This window comes from Labrus mixtus, chromosome 10 (genome assembly GCF_963584025.1).
Source record: "Labrus mixtus chromosome 10, fLabMix1.1, whole genome shotgun sequence".
In the NCBI taxonomy this organism is placed as follows: Eukaryota; Metazoa; Chordata; class Actinopteri; order Labriformes; family Labridae; genus Labrus; species Labrus mixtus.
The window spans coordinates 13540549-13555043 of record NC_083621.1 but is presented as its reverse complement, the minus strand read 5'-3'; the positions used below and the strand labels follow the sequence as shown (position 1 = coordinate 13555043).

At 40.6% G+C, this 14495-nt stretch overlaps 1 protein-coding gene across 1 annotated transcript in view; it reads left to right on the top strand.

Moving 5' to 3' along the window:
• Positions 1-12572, top strand: part of cenpi (centromere protein I) — a 153304-nt gene extending 140732 nt beyond the window's left edge. Inside the window, exons 4-21 of the mRNA XM_061048458.1 lie at positions 885-1003; positions 1824-1931; positions 2393-2441; positions 2569-2615; positions 2826-2915; positions 3028-3162; positions 3843-3986; positions 5739-5859; positions 6365-6459; positions 7136-7253; positions 7417-7481; positions 7686-7795; positions 9223-9358; positions 9461-9585; positions 10001-10049; positions 10637-10855; positions 11689-11730; positions 11883-12572. Coding sequence (XP_060904441.1) covers positions 885-1003; positions 1824-1931; positions 2393-2441; positions 2569-2615; positions 2826-2915; positions 3028-3162; positions 3843-3986; positions 5739-5859; positions 6365-6459; positions 7136-7253; positions 7417-7481; positions 7686-7795; positions 9223-9358; positions 9461-9585; positions 10001-10049; positions 10637-10855; positions 11689-11730; positions 11883-12026 — 1916 coding nt within the window. The 3' untranslated portion in view covers positions 12027-12572. The remainder of the gene's footprint in view (positions 1-884; positions 1004-1823; positions 1932-2392; positions 2442-2568; positions 2616-2825; positions 2916-3027; positions 3163-3842; positions 3987-5738; positions 5860-6364; positions 6460-7135; positions 7254-7416; positions 7482-7685; positions 7796-9222; positions 9359-9460; positions 9586-10000; positions 10050-10636; positions 10856-11688; positions 11731-11882) is intronic.
• Positions 12573-14495: the final 1923 nt, after the last annotated feature.

Genomic DNA, 14495 nt, shown 5'->3' with positions numbered 1-14495 from the left:
ATAACAGGGGTGTAAGTGTCCCGCCTTAAACTGGCAATATGTAAGTGCCAATCATTTTTTAGCAGAAGAAATATTCTCGTTTGGTGGGTACCCAGTCGTACGGGCTTGAGGTTGTCCCATCACACACAGCAAGCAGAAGCTCACCTTGTGTGGAGTTCATCAAAGTTGACAACTGTCTAGTTATTAGTGTTCTTCACACCCCTGAGTCAATCTAAATTACTAGGAGAAACTTCCATTTTAATTTTAATCTTGCTGAACCCTGAGGACAAAGCTGTACTTCTCGCTCGGGACGGGAGCAGCAGTGTTTTCTGCGAAAAATGTTATCCTACTTTCTTTCAACAATCAAACTTATCACTCACTCACCGTGAATCACTGTTGTGGAAAATGTAAACAAAGACTGCATCTTGGCGTTTAAAGCCTTGTCTGACTGGTGGTTTTGGCAGGAGGCATCAGTATTATTTAAATCAGTTTTTATAAGCAGTAAAAAACTTCTCACATGAGCTTGAACATAAAAAAAGAACATAACTTTAATTTCTATTCCATGTTGAATTTAGATAAAGATAAATTTGCACACAGGCTCAGACAGCCTTCACTGGGGTTTGGCTGTTTAAACCACCAAACAGTTAAGCTCTCCAAAATGTAACACCATCTGGTAGTTGTGTTTAAGTGCAGTACTGGAGACAAACATTGCTTGTGTAATAGATGTCTTAAGAGTTAAACATGATCACATTTCTCAGATAACTTAAACACAAACATTGTTAAACATTTTAAATTCAAGGACACTTGTTTAATACTGAAAGTGTTTGTAATGTAGAGAGCTTGCATGTTTCTCAGTCTTCAAGCTTACATTTTCTGATTTTATTTCTATGAATTTCTCTTTGTAGGGACAACTCTGTGTGCACGGGTGCTCAAATGTCTAATCCCTGCCACTGCGGTGCCACAGGAGGCCGTTGTTCGAGCCGTGGGTTGGCTGGGTGTTGTAAAAATACCGATCACCACACAGGTAAGTGCAAATGTTCTTATCTTTGTATCTACAAACGTCTTATCATACTTGTCTTGCAGTTACTTCCTTAAGTCATGTGGTTTGGCTGTAAATAATTTCATGGTGCAAACAAGATGAATTATGTTATTCTAATTAACAAGCATAAATGATGAGCCATTTTCAACAGAAATCCCTTTGACACTGCTTTTGATTCCTTCAAAAAGGACATATTATCCCCCTTTTCCACCTTTTCAAATGGTCCCCTGTTGTCTAAATGAAACATCTGTGCTGTGGTCAAAATATAACATGAATCAAGCACCTGAGGAGGTTTGTGACCCTGTATAAACCAGCTCTCTCAGAATGCTCCATTTTGGTGTGTGTTTCCCTTTAAATGTAATGAGCCCCCCCTGAGTTTTCCTGTTAGCCATCACTCCTTCACTAGCGAGAATACAAATGGTGGACCTGTGCAGAAGTTTTGTTCTAGGCTGGGGGTGGAGTCCATGGGTGGAGATATCAGGGGAGGGGAGGGGATTTTTTTATCCCACCGTGATGTCACAAGGCGAGCAAATTTGAAACAAAGCATTTTTCTCTGTTTTGTAAGACTTATGCAGACCACAAACAAAGGACTGGATGGGTTTATTTCCCATTTTGTGGGTCGGTAGACACTCGCGTTACTTAAATATATGTTCAAAAGTAGAAGTGGATTTTTCATAATATGTCCCCTTTAATATTTCCATAAATATAATTAATTCAAGAAAAGCATTTAAGAAACAAGTGTCTTTGTTGAGATTGTACCATAGATAATGATTTAATGTGTGTACTTGCATGTTCATTGTATCAGGTTCTTTTCATAAAGTGGGTGTTGACCGTATTTGACATGATTGATGCAAAGGACCAACTTCGAGCGATCTACGGCTTCATCTTCAGCTTTCTCACAGACGAGAATCTGGTAAGTCACATTTGTACAGAAAGAGTTTCTGAGCAACACTTTAAGGGTTCACTTAGAAATGAAAAATTTCTTACTGGGAAATTATGAAGAGGCTTGTTAATTTTACGTTATCTTTATTAATTTATATTTGAGAAGGGTGTTTACATCATAATTTCTGTTCATGGGCCAGTTTCAGCCCGTTAGGTAAATTGTCAGTATGCCCTAAAGAAAACAGTGGAAGCAAAGTAAGCATTCTGAATGCAGTGCATAACCCATAAAGAGCAACAGAAAGCAGAAAGCAAAACTTGATGAAACAGTACACTTACAACCTTGTAAAATACTGATATCAAAACATAATCATATAAGCTATGTAGCACAGATGTTTTCCCAGCGTAATGAAATGGCTTCATAACTGCGATGTGACATTTGGTCTACTGAACTGCTGCTGATGTGAAGCTTTTTTCTTTTGTGACATTTTTTAGTGTCCTTACATCTGTCATCTGTTGTACCTTTTGACCAGAAAGGAAAGTGGTAAGTCAAAGATTTTAGCACCTAATATGATCCACATCTTCTACACACATATTTTCCTGCAATTTAAAAAAAATCTCTTCTCTTCTCTCTTATTAACTGGTTTCATTTTTTTCCCTTCACATTTTAGTACGAGTCTTCAGAGTCAGGAAGCTACTGGAGCTTCAGTCTAAACTGGTAAACATCCTGTACCCTTTAAGCCATTTATCAAAGCCACTACATTATGTCCCTCCTCACCATGAACATCAATGATTAATTGCTGTTACCATTTCCATGTCATTGGTTATGGTTACATTCTCTATTATTAGAAGACATCAATCAAAAAGGGAGATCGTGTACGGAGATGTGCTGTGTATTGAGCGTGCTGATATGCTTTTGTCTCCTTAGGGAAGGCAGCCATTCCTCCTGCACCTTCTGTCCCTTTATAAAGTGTTTTGCCCTGAACTGGTGACACTCTCCATTCCATCACGGATGAGGGTGTGTACATGGACCATTCTGTTAATCCTCATTCTACTGTTATAAGACCCTATGATTACCATCTCTAGAACACCCATTAAACTGTGTTTTTTCTTTTTGTTTATTTTTGCAGAGTGGGTTTAGGAATCACAACTCCCCATGGAAGTCAGTTCTTATTGGTGTCCAGAAGAGGAATGGGTCCCAGGTGGCCTCCAGCATCTCTCCATCAGCCTTCATGGTTAGAGATAAAACTAACTCCAGAAAACGGGTATGGAAGCCTATTTAAGTTTTCATTTGAAACGCTTACTGTGTCTGCAACCTCTCCCGCCACACTGCAGCTGCTGCTGTTTGCCAATTTATTTTCAGCTTTTTATTATCCTCACCCCCAACCTGGAATTAACCTGAAAGTTATCTTCAGGGGCCAGACTTATCACTTTGCACTTTTTAAAAGTCTAATCTTAATGGTTTTCCCTCCTGTGTTTATGACTCAAGTGTTGCAGATTCAAAGTGTTCGTCATGAGAATTTGTCTAAGTGCCTTATTTTTTTAATCTGTGAAAAAATAAAAACCAGGATGGTAGTTTTTTTTTAGTTCCCTTTTCCCTCATGGCTTAAACATGTTTTCAGAGATTTAAAAAAAAGTTTAACTGGGGAGATGTTTTAATAAAAATAAAAAACCTCAGCCATGTCACAGACCAAGACAAGATTGGGCAAAGATAAATTATCTTGGCGAATACTTTCATATGCTTTGAAACTTTGGAAAATTTTGATCAGAATGTTTTATTTTTCACTTGCCTCTAAGATACAGATTACTTGGAGTGAGTGCAACATATTTAATAAATCTGTTTTATCATCATTTTGTGCCTTCTTCCTTTTTCAGGAGATACATTTTATGCTAGTCTAGGATTGCTTTTATTTCATTCCCTGCTCTACTGTCCTCACTTTTTTAGAAATACTGCCACCTGGAGATGCCGGCATTGAACTGTGTAGTCAATAAACAGGCTCAGACTGGGACGTCTTCCAGTAGAAAACTGGTCCCCGTGGTGCAGCTCAACTCTTTTGCCCAGCTTCTGGAAAATATGCACCATATAGAGGTAAATCCTGCCACTGTTCAATCTCTGTACTTCTCGGTCTTGAGCCATTTTTCTGTATGTGCTCCTGATCATTTCTAGATAAAAATTCAGGGCTCTTAAATCTTCCTGACTTGCTTGTTCACACATGCACCTCTAAGCGGTAGGCTTCCACAGCAGCAGTTTCATTACGTGGACCAGTCACAAGCAGACAGTCTATAGTCATGCGACGGTCACAGGGTGAGAATGTCACCGTCCCTGCCACTTGTGTTCCTGAATATTTCCTGCTGCGTTCTCACATCAGCTCACCCCGACTTCACACGGAATATTCACTAGAGGGCTAACAGGAAAAAATCTGGTTAAAGCCAGAGTGAGAAATTCAGCCGTTTGTATTCACTTATGAAGCTCACCCTGAACATTTCAGGAAGTTTGGTTCATGTGTGAAAGCACTATTGGAATCTTTTCTTAAATCTTCTCGGCTTCAACAGTTCGGCTGTTTGTCCCACCACAGTCCCGACACACCTGTAATAGGAACAGATTGAATGTCATTAACCCATTCAACCAATCATTTATCATTCAAGCAGCTAAATGAGTTGCGTTCCAGTTTCCTAATGACATTTGGAAACCTAACAAGTGTTTTCATTGTGATGTGCCCTTACAGCCCCTTGGTGGTGCTGTATCACTGTTATATTTCTTCCAATGACAGAAAAACCACAGCACACATGGCCTCAAACTTTGATTGGTTTATTAGATTAGAGCATAAACCAGCTTCATGGGCCCAGAGCTCATCATTTGTTTGTTTTTAGACAGGTTATTGCTCTTTTATAGTGTTAATGTCAGTGGTTTATCCATCATATATGAGTAATGAAAGATGTGGGCTGGAGATTAGATTTACCCGATTGATGCACTGGAAGACGTTCCATAGCATTGGGTCATTTAAAGAGCAGGCCTCTCTCCATAAATGTCTTTTTGTCCTGCAGATTTAGTGTCCTGAAAAACTAATGTAAGTCATTTTAAGCGGCTCGCTGACTTTTATTGGTCAAGCTACATAAATAAACACTTTCAGCACCAAAAAAGCCAACACAGGCGAAAGGCTTTGGGCAGCGGCATTCTCATCCTGTGTCTTAATTGTTGTGAAACCTTCATTTTCCCCTGTGCTAGGAAAGACAGATGAGTACAGTCAATCACACTCATAAAACTATTCAGCAAAAGGCATTGACGAAACGATCATTGACTATTTCCCTCATTGCGCCGCACTCGAGTTGTCAAAGCTGAATGGAGCCTTCACTGTTTAATGATACAGTCTCTCCATAATTATTGAATAACTGAGCTGTGTCCATTCACATTCTGTCTTTTCCTCATTCTGATTTATTTATTATACTGACAGAGTCTCCATATTGGGAAGCAGCTGCTCACACACAATAAGGGACTGTATAAACTATTCAGTGGGAAGGGATTCATGTCCCAGAACGGGCATTATGGGGATTACTGGATGCTGAAGAATTAGTCCAGTGGTGATTTCTGGCCCACTCAGTCAACAGAAGGACATGAGCATCAGTTTATTCTTTGGCAGGTTAACATATTGATGTTTAACTGATTTGAGATAACTAATGCACCATGTTGTGGAGTTGGTATGCGCAATTTTTGACCTTGTGTATCGTTACTTTGCAATATGATGTTTGTTTCTTATCTCTTCTCTCTGCTTATCACTTATTTAAGATTCTCACTCATACTCTCTTGCATGTGTTTTCTGTTTCTTCGTCTTACCTCCACCAGCTGCCTGCTCAGATGGGCTCATTGCTGGGCTCCAGTCTTGCTCTGCAGTACCTGGACTTTGTTCAGGATGAGTCCGCCCTCCTACGCCTCAACTTCTGGCTCGGTTATGCTCTCCACGAAGGTAAGGGAGGAGAGAAGAGACTACCAAACAGCTGTGACATCGTCTCAGAGGAAGACTTTTTATTTTTTTTAAAGATATATTTTTGGGCTTTTTGTGCCTTTAATGGAGAGATAGGACAGTGGATAGAGTCGGAAACCAGGTAGAGAGAGTGGGGAACGACATGCGGGAGGGAGGCCACAGGCGGGATGCGAACCCGGGCCGCCCGCTTGAGACGACAGCCTAACCAATACATGAGGCGCACGCCCTAACCATTGCGCCACCAGCGCCCCCTCAGAGGAAGACTCATCTAAAGCAAACCTGACCTTGACTTGAACCCTAATATATAACCCAGTTGGCATATCAAAAGGGGTTCTTTGAGAGTAGGGTTTAAAAGAGACCAGGATGGGTGAAGCTGGGAAGGTGAAGAATGATGAAGCATATTGCAAAAATCTTCTGTTTTCTTTTCATCCCTTTGTCTTTCTAATTCTCTTAAATACTCTACTTTTTTTTTTCTATTTCTGTGAAGAGCTTTTGTTCTGCAGTGATGGAGGCGCCTCTCAGAATTCAGAAGAGGCTCTGCAGTTTCTGAACAAGTTGCTGTCTACACAGCACTTTCTCCAGGTGAGCTTAACATTTCAGACCACTTCCACACTGACAGGTTCTGGTTTAAAAAAAAAGAAATAAGTTATGTTGTATGTCTAGCGTCCACACAACTCTGGCAGTTCTTACCCCCCAACGTGGAGGTAATCGAAAATTCTGTGTGTACGGGGCAAAACAGCGACTGTGACTTAGTGGCTCAGACGTGCACATTGCCCACCTGACATCAATCAGGACTGGCCCCTTTCTGATTTAAACCAGTATCATGTGACCCTTTCCCAGAAGAAAACAAATGACATGAATTAGCAATTTTATTAACTTTAAAAGCAGATCATATGAATTGTGGACTCTGTTGTACATGCTAGCAATATCATTATATATAGCAAATATGCTTTGTTGACAATCTGATTCCTGTTTTTGACATCATTTGCATTCCCAGTGTTCTGTAATGGTCAGATGAACTGTGTTTTTAGGTGTGCAAGTATGGGCAGAGGTTATTTCTAATGGGGTGCTGAAATAGGATATTTTGTTTTAAAACAATTTCAAATGAAAACGTGTGAGTTTGGATGTTGCCTCAGGGCCTCTCTAACTCACATCTGTCATTCAATATTTCCTGTATTCATTTACATGCACCCACATGCTTAGCTGACACCAAGCACTGAATTTAGAATGTTTTAATGTTGACATATTTCCTAACCAGGAGGGGTTCTCGAGTTCAGAGGCTTTTCTCTACAAGTTTCTCAACGTTTGGGACGGCTCGCTCTTTCGCCCTGAGATCCTCGGCCTGCTGAGCAACATCCCCGTCATCCCCAGCTCTCGTGAGTTCTGTCTGTCTCCATGTTTTTTGGTGTAATATTCCAAAACACACACACAAAACAGATATGAGCCCTTCGTTATTTCCCCCCACATCGTAGGATATGCATCATGGCACGTTGAATTGTAAGGCTGAAAAAACTGTAACCTTCTGTCTTCTCGCTGCAGAAATAGGATGTCTTCTCTTTGAGCCCCTCATGCAGCTCTTCTTCACATCCTCGCTGTTTTTCAAGGTAAGCCTTACTCTCTGCGGCACAAGTGTAGAATGAACTTGCTGCCGCTGCTCTACTTTAATTACAAAAACCTTCTGCTACGAGTTAATAGAGGAGATAAATAGTGTTTGCCTTGTATTATAAAGCAGTCATTAGGGGTCTTGTATTAGCTTAGTGTTTAAATTGGTGTACTTACTCATTTTCCCATTTGTTGTGTGTGTGCAGTGTGGACTTATGGAGTGTCTGAACAATATGCTGTTAAAGTGGCTGACCTGGCACTCTGTGTACGCTCTGGAGGATGACCTGGACATTAGCCTCAACAGCCACACCTCCATGTAAGTCTCACATATACTCTCTGCTCCTTGTTTATGCCCTGAGCATAAACAAGCAATAGACCTGAAACACCAGGGTCATTGCTCTTTTAGCTTTTACTTTCAGTTGGAGAAATGCCTCCTCAACCCTAATCAGTTCTTACAGATTTAATGGAAGTGTTAAGATGTTGCCTGGGCTTTTCCCCCTGTGGGTTAGGATAATGAAAACATACTAACCTTATTTATCTAATCTTGTGACAAATCAGAGGCTTAACACATCTATTCATTTAAGTTATTGTCTCATTTTGTTTTGAGGCAAGCATCCTGAACAGCATTTTGGACTTTGTCCTGTTGTATTCCATTCTTTTCTCCTCATTACGGTCTAAAGAGAAACTCTGTTTTTGCCGTCTGTTTTACACAAGCAACCGAAGCAACCCATCATGCCAGAATTGTGCAGAAGATATTTACACATGTGGGTTAGCTCATTTATTCATCAAATCCTATAAATTTAAATTTGTTTGTAGACTAGAAACAGCACTATTATCAAGTTAAACCATTTTGAGCTTCTGCATAAAAGGGTGGAGTTAGTGTTGATTATGGTTTAATACCTGGTTTCATCACTATCGAGTCCTCGTTTGTGTTGTCGAACAATAAATTATCCAGTAAGTGGAGAGAACTAATTGGATTCAATCCTCATTAAACTCACCTCTGATATTTGATTCAATACAACTCTGAGAGAAATCATTGATTGTGTTCCCTTAACAAACTACATTTTTGTATTCAGTGTATGTCCTTTGGATTAGAATAAATTCTAATAAAACTAGAATAAAGTCTCATGCCTCACTTTGACAACGTTTATCCACCTCAAGGACGGAACAGCTCACTGGTGTGACAAGTTTCACTCAGCATCAATCCTGGAAGACTAGCCCTGAAATCCCTCCGATTTGTTTGTTCATATATGCACCTCACACTATCCCTGTCGGACGGGAAGGGCAAAAAGACGTAAAAAGAAAGAGCCAAAAGTGGAGGACGAAGCAACAGAGTCCACCATAGAAAGCTACAATGAGAATTCTTGCCTTAAGATGATTGTTATGTGTAGTTAGACAGATTCACAGTATCAACAAAAGTGCACTGAAGAACATACTGTAGAACAGAATGCAGCAGTTTAATCACATGCACAGAGATCGTAACTGTTACGTGTATACATTCTATGGTCACCACCCCCTCCCACTCGCTCGAGGTGAATTTTCCTGAAAGTATCCTGCTGCGTTCTCACATCAGCTCACCTGGACTTCATGTGGAAAAACACTAGGGGAATGGGAGGAAAAACCCTGGATAAAGTCAGAGTTTGCGTTCACAAATGCAGCTGAACCTGACCCTCACCAGTTTTCCAGGAGTTTTGTGAAAGTGTGAACAAGGTTCATGACTCCCTGTTCTTCTCTCTGTCGCAGAAACATGACTCTGTCGGGATTCAAGGATTCAGTAATGGAGCTGGTCCTCTTCGTGGGTCGGATGGCCTCTGTGGGCCTTCAGCTTGAAGGCTGCCACTCTCTCCTACTCAGCTTCATTCTGGACTTCTACGAGACGGTAATTAAAAGTTTTGTTAGAGAAAGACCCCCACTACTCAGTCAGTTGTCATGGAAACTTCAATCCACCCGTCACCCCTAACAACTTCTTTCCCTCCTCCAGGTGTGCGACACGTTTCTGAAGTATGGCCTCCCCCTTGTGCTAATGCCTCCACCTGGTGTTTTTTACCCTGCCTTGTTTGCCACTGACCCTGTTAATGTGGACAGACTGGCCTACATCATGTATAGGTGGGGACTCTTCATATCTATGCAACAACCCACATATCACCGTGCAAACACTATAATCATCATCATAATGTAGAATGCCCTGTATATACATATTTGATGACTGAACATTCTACCTTTGTCTTTATATATAATTTAGAATCATAGAATGCTACAAGGCAAACTACTGAATCCCTCTGCTCTTTTTATGTAGGATTCAAGAGTCGTTTATAACGTCTGCATTTAATAACACAAATCATCACAGTGACAGCTAATTGTGTACACCCCAGGGTGCTGGAATAATTTGGCCTAAACTGAGCGTTAAAATGCCATGGAAAAGGAAATAAAACGTGATTGCTTGATATTTCTGTAAGATATTTTTGCAGAAGTTCATGTTCACAGACGCCACTTGTCTTTTCTGTTTTTTTTTTTAATTCAGGTACAAGGTGAACTTGACGTCAGCCAAGAGTCAAGAAAAAATCACACAGGTAAAAACAAACTAACTTTCTATGACTATAGAAGAATCCAAATGAATCCTGCTGCAATTTGTGTTTCAATAACACTGTTAGAATGTCAGAATGGTCCATTGCACAAAGTACTTGACAAACAATGCGGAGGAAATTGTTTTGTTTTTTATCAGCAGTGATACTTTTTAAGGGATAATTTGTAAGTTAACGCGAGTCGTGGATTTGAATGCGTTTCTTGGTTTGTGCTCTCTTTCTAAGTGACCTTCTATTTATTTTCATTTTCTTTAGTTTTTATACATTTTACATCACACTCCAGGTGTTTGAGAATTCACAAGCACCCAGCTACAAATGACCTTTCATACCCTCTTAGATTAGGGACCTGTTGATTTTCCCCCATCGCTCACTGAGAGCAGAGAATTTACGAGCCAATACCGATCCGCCAGAAATGCCAGTGTTACTTTTGACTAAGAAAATTGGCAGCTGACATTCAAATTAATCAACACAACAAACATCAGACTGCAAACTAGAGATATGAGATATGAGTGTTGGCTTCATACCTACCCTTTTTTTTTCTTTTTTCTGATTCTGTTTTTTTTTCTCCTTTACAGCAGGCCTTTCATATCAGCCGTCAGACGTTCCAGGAGTTCAACAACTATGTAGTTGTGATGGCAAACTGTCTGTTGAACCACAAAATGTTCCACCCGGGGATGGGTGTACAGCTGGGAGAGGAGCTGCTGCTGAAGAGCAATGTGCCGCAATACTGGGCGAGCTACGACCTCATCCGCCACCCCGCCTTCATGAGCTACGCCGTCGACTTTCACCAGAAGGTGAGTGTGGGCCGTGAACGATGCTCTGATTTGTGAGCTTACACAGAAATAAGGTGCTGCAGAGATGATGGAGTTAGCATTGCCCTGTGCCTCTTGATGAAAAGTAAAAGGTTAAGGTCACTGTGATCTTTTCAGTGGCTGCAGCTCAAAAATCCATATGCTTATTATCAAACTATTTCACCAATTGGTTGTACAGGTCTAAAAGAAAAAAAAAAGATGAAATCTCTCCTAAAAGGTTATATTGCCACTTATCTGTAAAGTGTGTCTTCCTGAAAAAAATCCCCACATCTAAAGCAGATATTCCTGTCCTATTTTTGAGAATGTGATACCTCTGGACTTTCTGGAGGAGAGATCTGATTGTTACTTCTTTCGTATGCTGTTGCATGACCAGTCTACTGTTGGGATTGGAAGTCTAACATGCTAACTCATCTTTGTTTTTAAGACTCATTCCTGGAGCTTTGTGTTTCGGTTGAACAAACATTCTGTAGAGCAGATACCAACAACATGCTCCTTTTATGTTCCTTTAAACCAAACCTGCTCCACGACTCATGATTATTCCAATCTGTTTCAAGTTATCAGCACAGAGCCAGTCTTCAGAGTTTAGTTAATAGACTTGCAGACAAGACTGGAAGACAAATCTAGTATTAATGTCTCTTTCATAGAAGATACATGAATACAGGAGGACTTTAAAGTATTAATGGGTGCTGCATTTCATCATGTTTAATAATACACGCACCTCTTCTTGGTTTGGCCCAACCGCAACATCCAGCGGTGATCTTGTGAGATTTAACACAGTGGGCTGACAATGAATATTAATGTTGTCTCTTTATCAGTGTTGGCCAGGGAGAAAGGACTTGGACCTCAATTCCATAAAGGTATGACCGGTCTCCTTTTCATTCCTGCGTTTATAATCCACCTTGCATGTTGTTTTGATGTTCATCAGTCAGACTTCAGAGATAAGCAGAGCCGGCCTGGTTGATGAAGCAAATCTTCAGGTGTCTTAGATCTGTTTCTCTGTGTGTTTCAGCAACCCAAGCCGTGGAGCTGGTACCTGGAGTATCTGTTCACCCAGGGCTATGACGGCCTCAAACAGTTTTGTCAGGGCAACATCAGCCGGCAGCAGACGGCGGGCGATGGGCAGGGCGACAGTGTGTCCTCAAAGCAGAGGTAGTGGCTTTACTCAGTGGAGGGGAAAAAACAACCACTTGCTTCCTGCCAATTTTTAAAAAGACTTGTACATATTTCATGTTCTTCTCTCTTCAGAGCGAGCAACATGCAAGCGATCTGAGTATGTTTTAGTGTACAAAGATTTACATGTGTTTATTATGTTTTCTCTCTTGTACTATTGTATTTTCCTGAATAATAGACCCAGATGCCCTGGCTGCCATTTGCCAAAAGCATTGTCAGTAGTCAACTAAACAAACATTTAACAAGAACGATTGTATGTTAATTGCCAAAAAAACAAAACAAACGGGGATCATTGTAATCCACATCAACCTCTTGCGTCAATGAGGAATATTTACATTTAAAAAAAAACCTGTAACTTATTTTTGTAGTGTTTTTTGGTTGTTGTTATTTTCCATGTCTGGAGCTTAATGTGTATCTTTTCTTGTACAGCTTTATATCTGTAAACCCCAATGTTTGCACACTGTTGGAAATAAACAAGTGTGCGATTTTTTACTTAAGAAGCAAATAAAGTCCATGTCTTGTGTCTAAATAGCATTTAACTTCAGTATGTTACAGTCTATGAGATAGGTAGATGATATATATTTGTATTAATCTCTGGGGGGAATGTAGTAGCAGTCACTTAAAGTTACAATGTAGGACAACAAGAGGAAAAAACACTAAACACTTATGAGGGTGAAAAGATACAAAGATCTACAACTGGGAGCAATAAGATGCAGACAGTAGAGAAAATAAAATAAACAGGCGAGTGAGCAGAGTAACGTAGTGGTGATGATATTAGCCAGTGACATACAGCAACACCTATCATTAATCTCATATTTTCCTGATTGAGGTTAGTAAGAAAGACCTCCTGTGTCTTTCTTTGGAGCAGCACGAGTGGAGTGCTGATATTGCACTTCAGATTGTCCGGCATGTTTTTGAAGACGGTGGGAGACATTGTCTATTATTGTCAACAGTTTGGGGCAAGCAAGACACAAGGGAAGTGTCTAACTCTGTTTCTCTCTGAATCAGTTTTTGCCTCTCCATCTTATTGCATCAGTACATTAATTCATATTCTTAGAAATTGCACTTATTCATTCTGACAGGTTGAGCACAGCATTTCGCTTCAAAGGCGGTTCTTATAGGCCCCTGGCTCCTCTGCTACATTTGAAAACACGGCATACAATATTCTGCACATTGATTCTGTATTATTCATGTTAAACAGCCTTCATATCTTTATCATTTGGCTATGAAATGAAAGAGGACGTTTTTGCTAATTTTAACTTCTTACAATAGTTGTTTTCTAGTGATCTGTTGCTTCAGCTCTACATTATCTCTCTAAACCTTAGAAAAGCCCTCTGGAAGATAAAGATGGATCCCTCCAAATGTTGCTGATGACAAACCGGTGTGGGAATGCGGCATCAGTCTGTAAATGATGGTCACACATAGCTCTCATGACCATCCATACATTATGAGAACTTTTAATTTAGCTCCTCTGATGTCTGTTGAGCATGAACCGCAAATGTACATGTCACGTGACCACACGTTAAAGCTTTTTGGGGATAATGATAAAGCAGTGATTGCCTTGATTTTTTTTTTTTTTCTTTTTAGTCGAGTTCCCCAAAGTCCTAGAGCTGAATTACCTCCTCATTGAAACCAGCTGTAATAATCCAAATGTGTTCATCTGATGTCATTTCACACTTTAACCATTCAGACTGTAATGTTGTGAAGATGCTTTTTATTGTACACTGGATGGTCAATGTCAGGTTAGTAAGTTGTGATCTAGTTTGCTTAAGTTTAATCACTATAATAGCTGGACATGTAAACCATTTGCTACCACATTCAGCGATATTTTTACAATATTTTTTTTACTATTGGTCACAAATGGCTCTTTAAATCGCAGACACTTGTTATTTGTGTCAAAAGACTCATTTTGGCTGAACAACTTGCAGGCTTTAGTCCACTGTTGGAAAAGGTGGAGAGTTACTCAAAGGATGTGGTCTCACAACCTTGAGCCAAATGTCCTCCTGACAGGTTTTTTTTTTTTTTTTTTTTTGGGACGCGTCCACGCTCAGCTGCGTCTCCACACTCTTCCCTCCTCGTTCAGCATCTCTCCTTGCGCACCGCGGAAGTTTCCCCGTTGTTGTTTTTCCTCCCTCAATTCAAACTCAACGCGGATAACAACCCACATGCCGAGATGTTTCTCACCCAACAGGCGAGGCAACCCCTCGGCGTGTGGCGTGGCGTGGCTCTGGTGTGAGTGAGCGGGAACCACCTCACACGAATCGTCACAGAACCCACCGACACCCTCCGCCGTTTCAAATCTTCCTCTGCGCTGCTGCTGCTGCTCCTCTCACTTTTCTTCAGCTCATGTCTCGACCACATCCCCCGGAGTAGCGTACATACTAGCCTCTTTCACCAACACAGTCAGCTGAGCTTTGCCAGCCTTACTCAAGCTCCATCCGTGCCTCGGGAA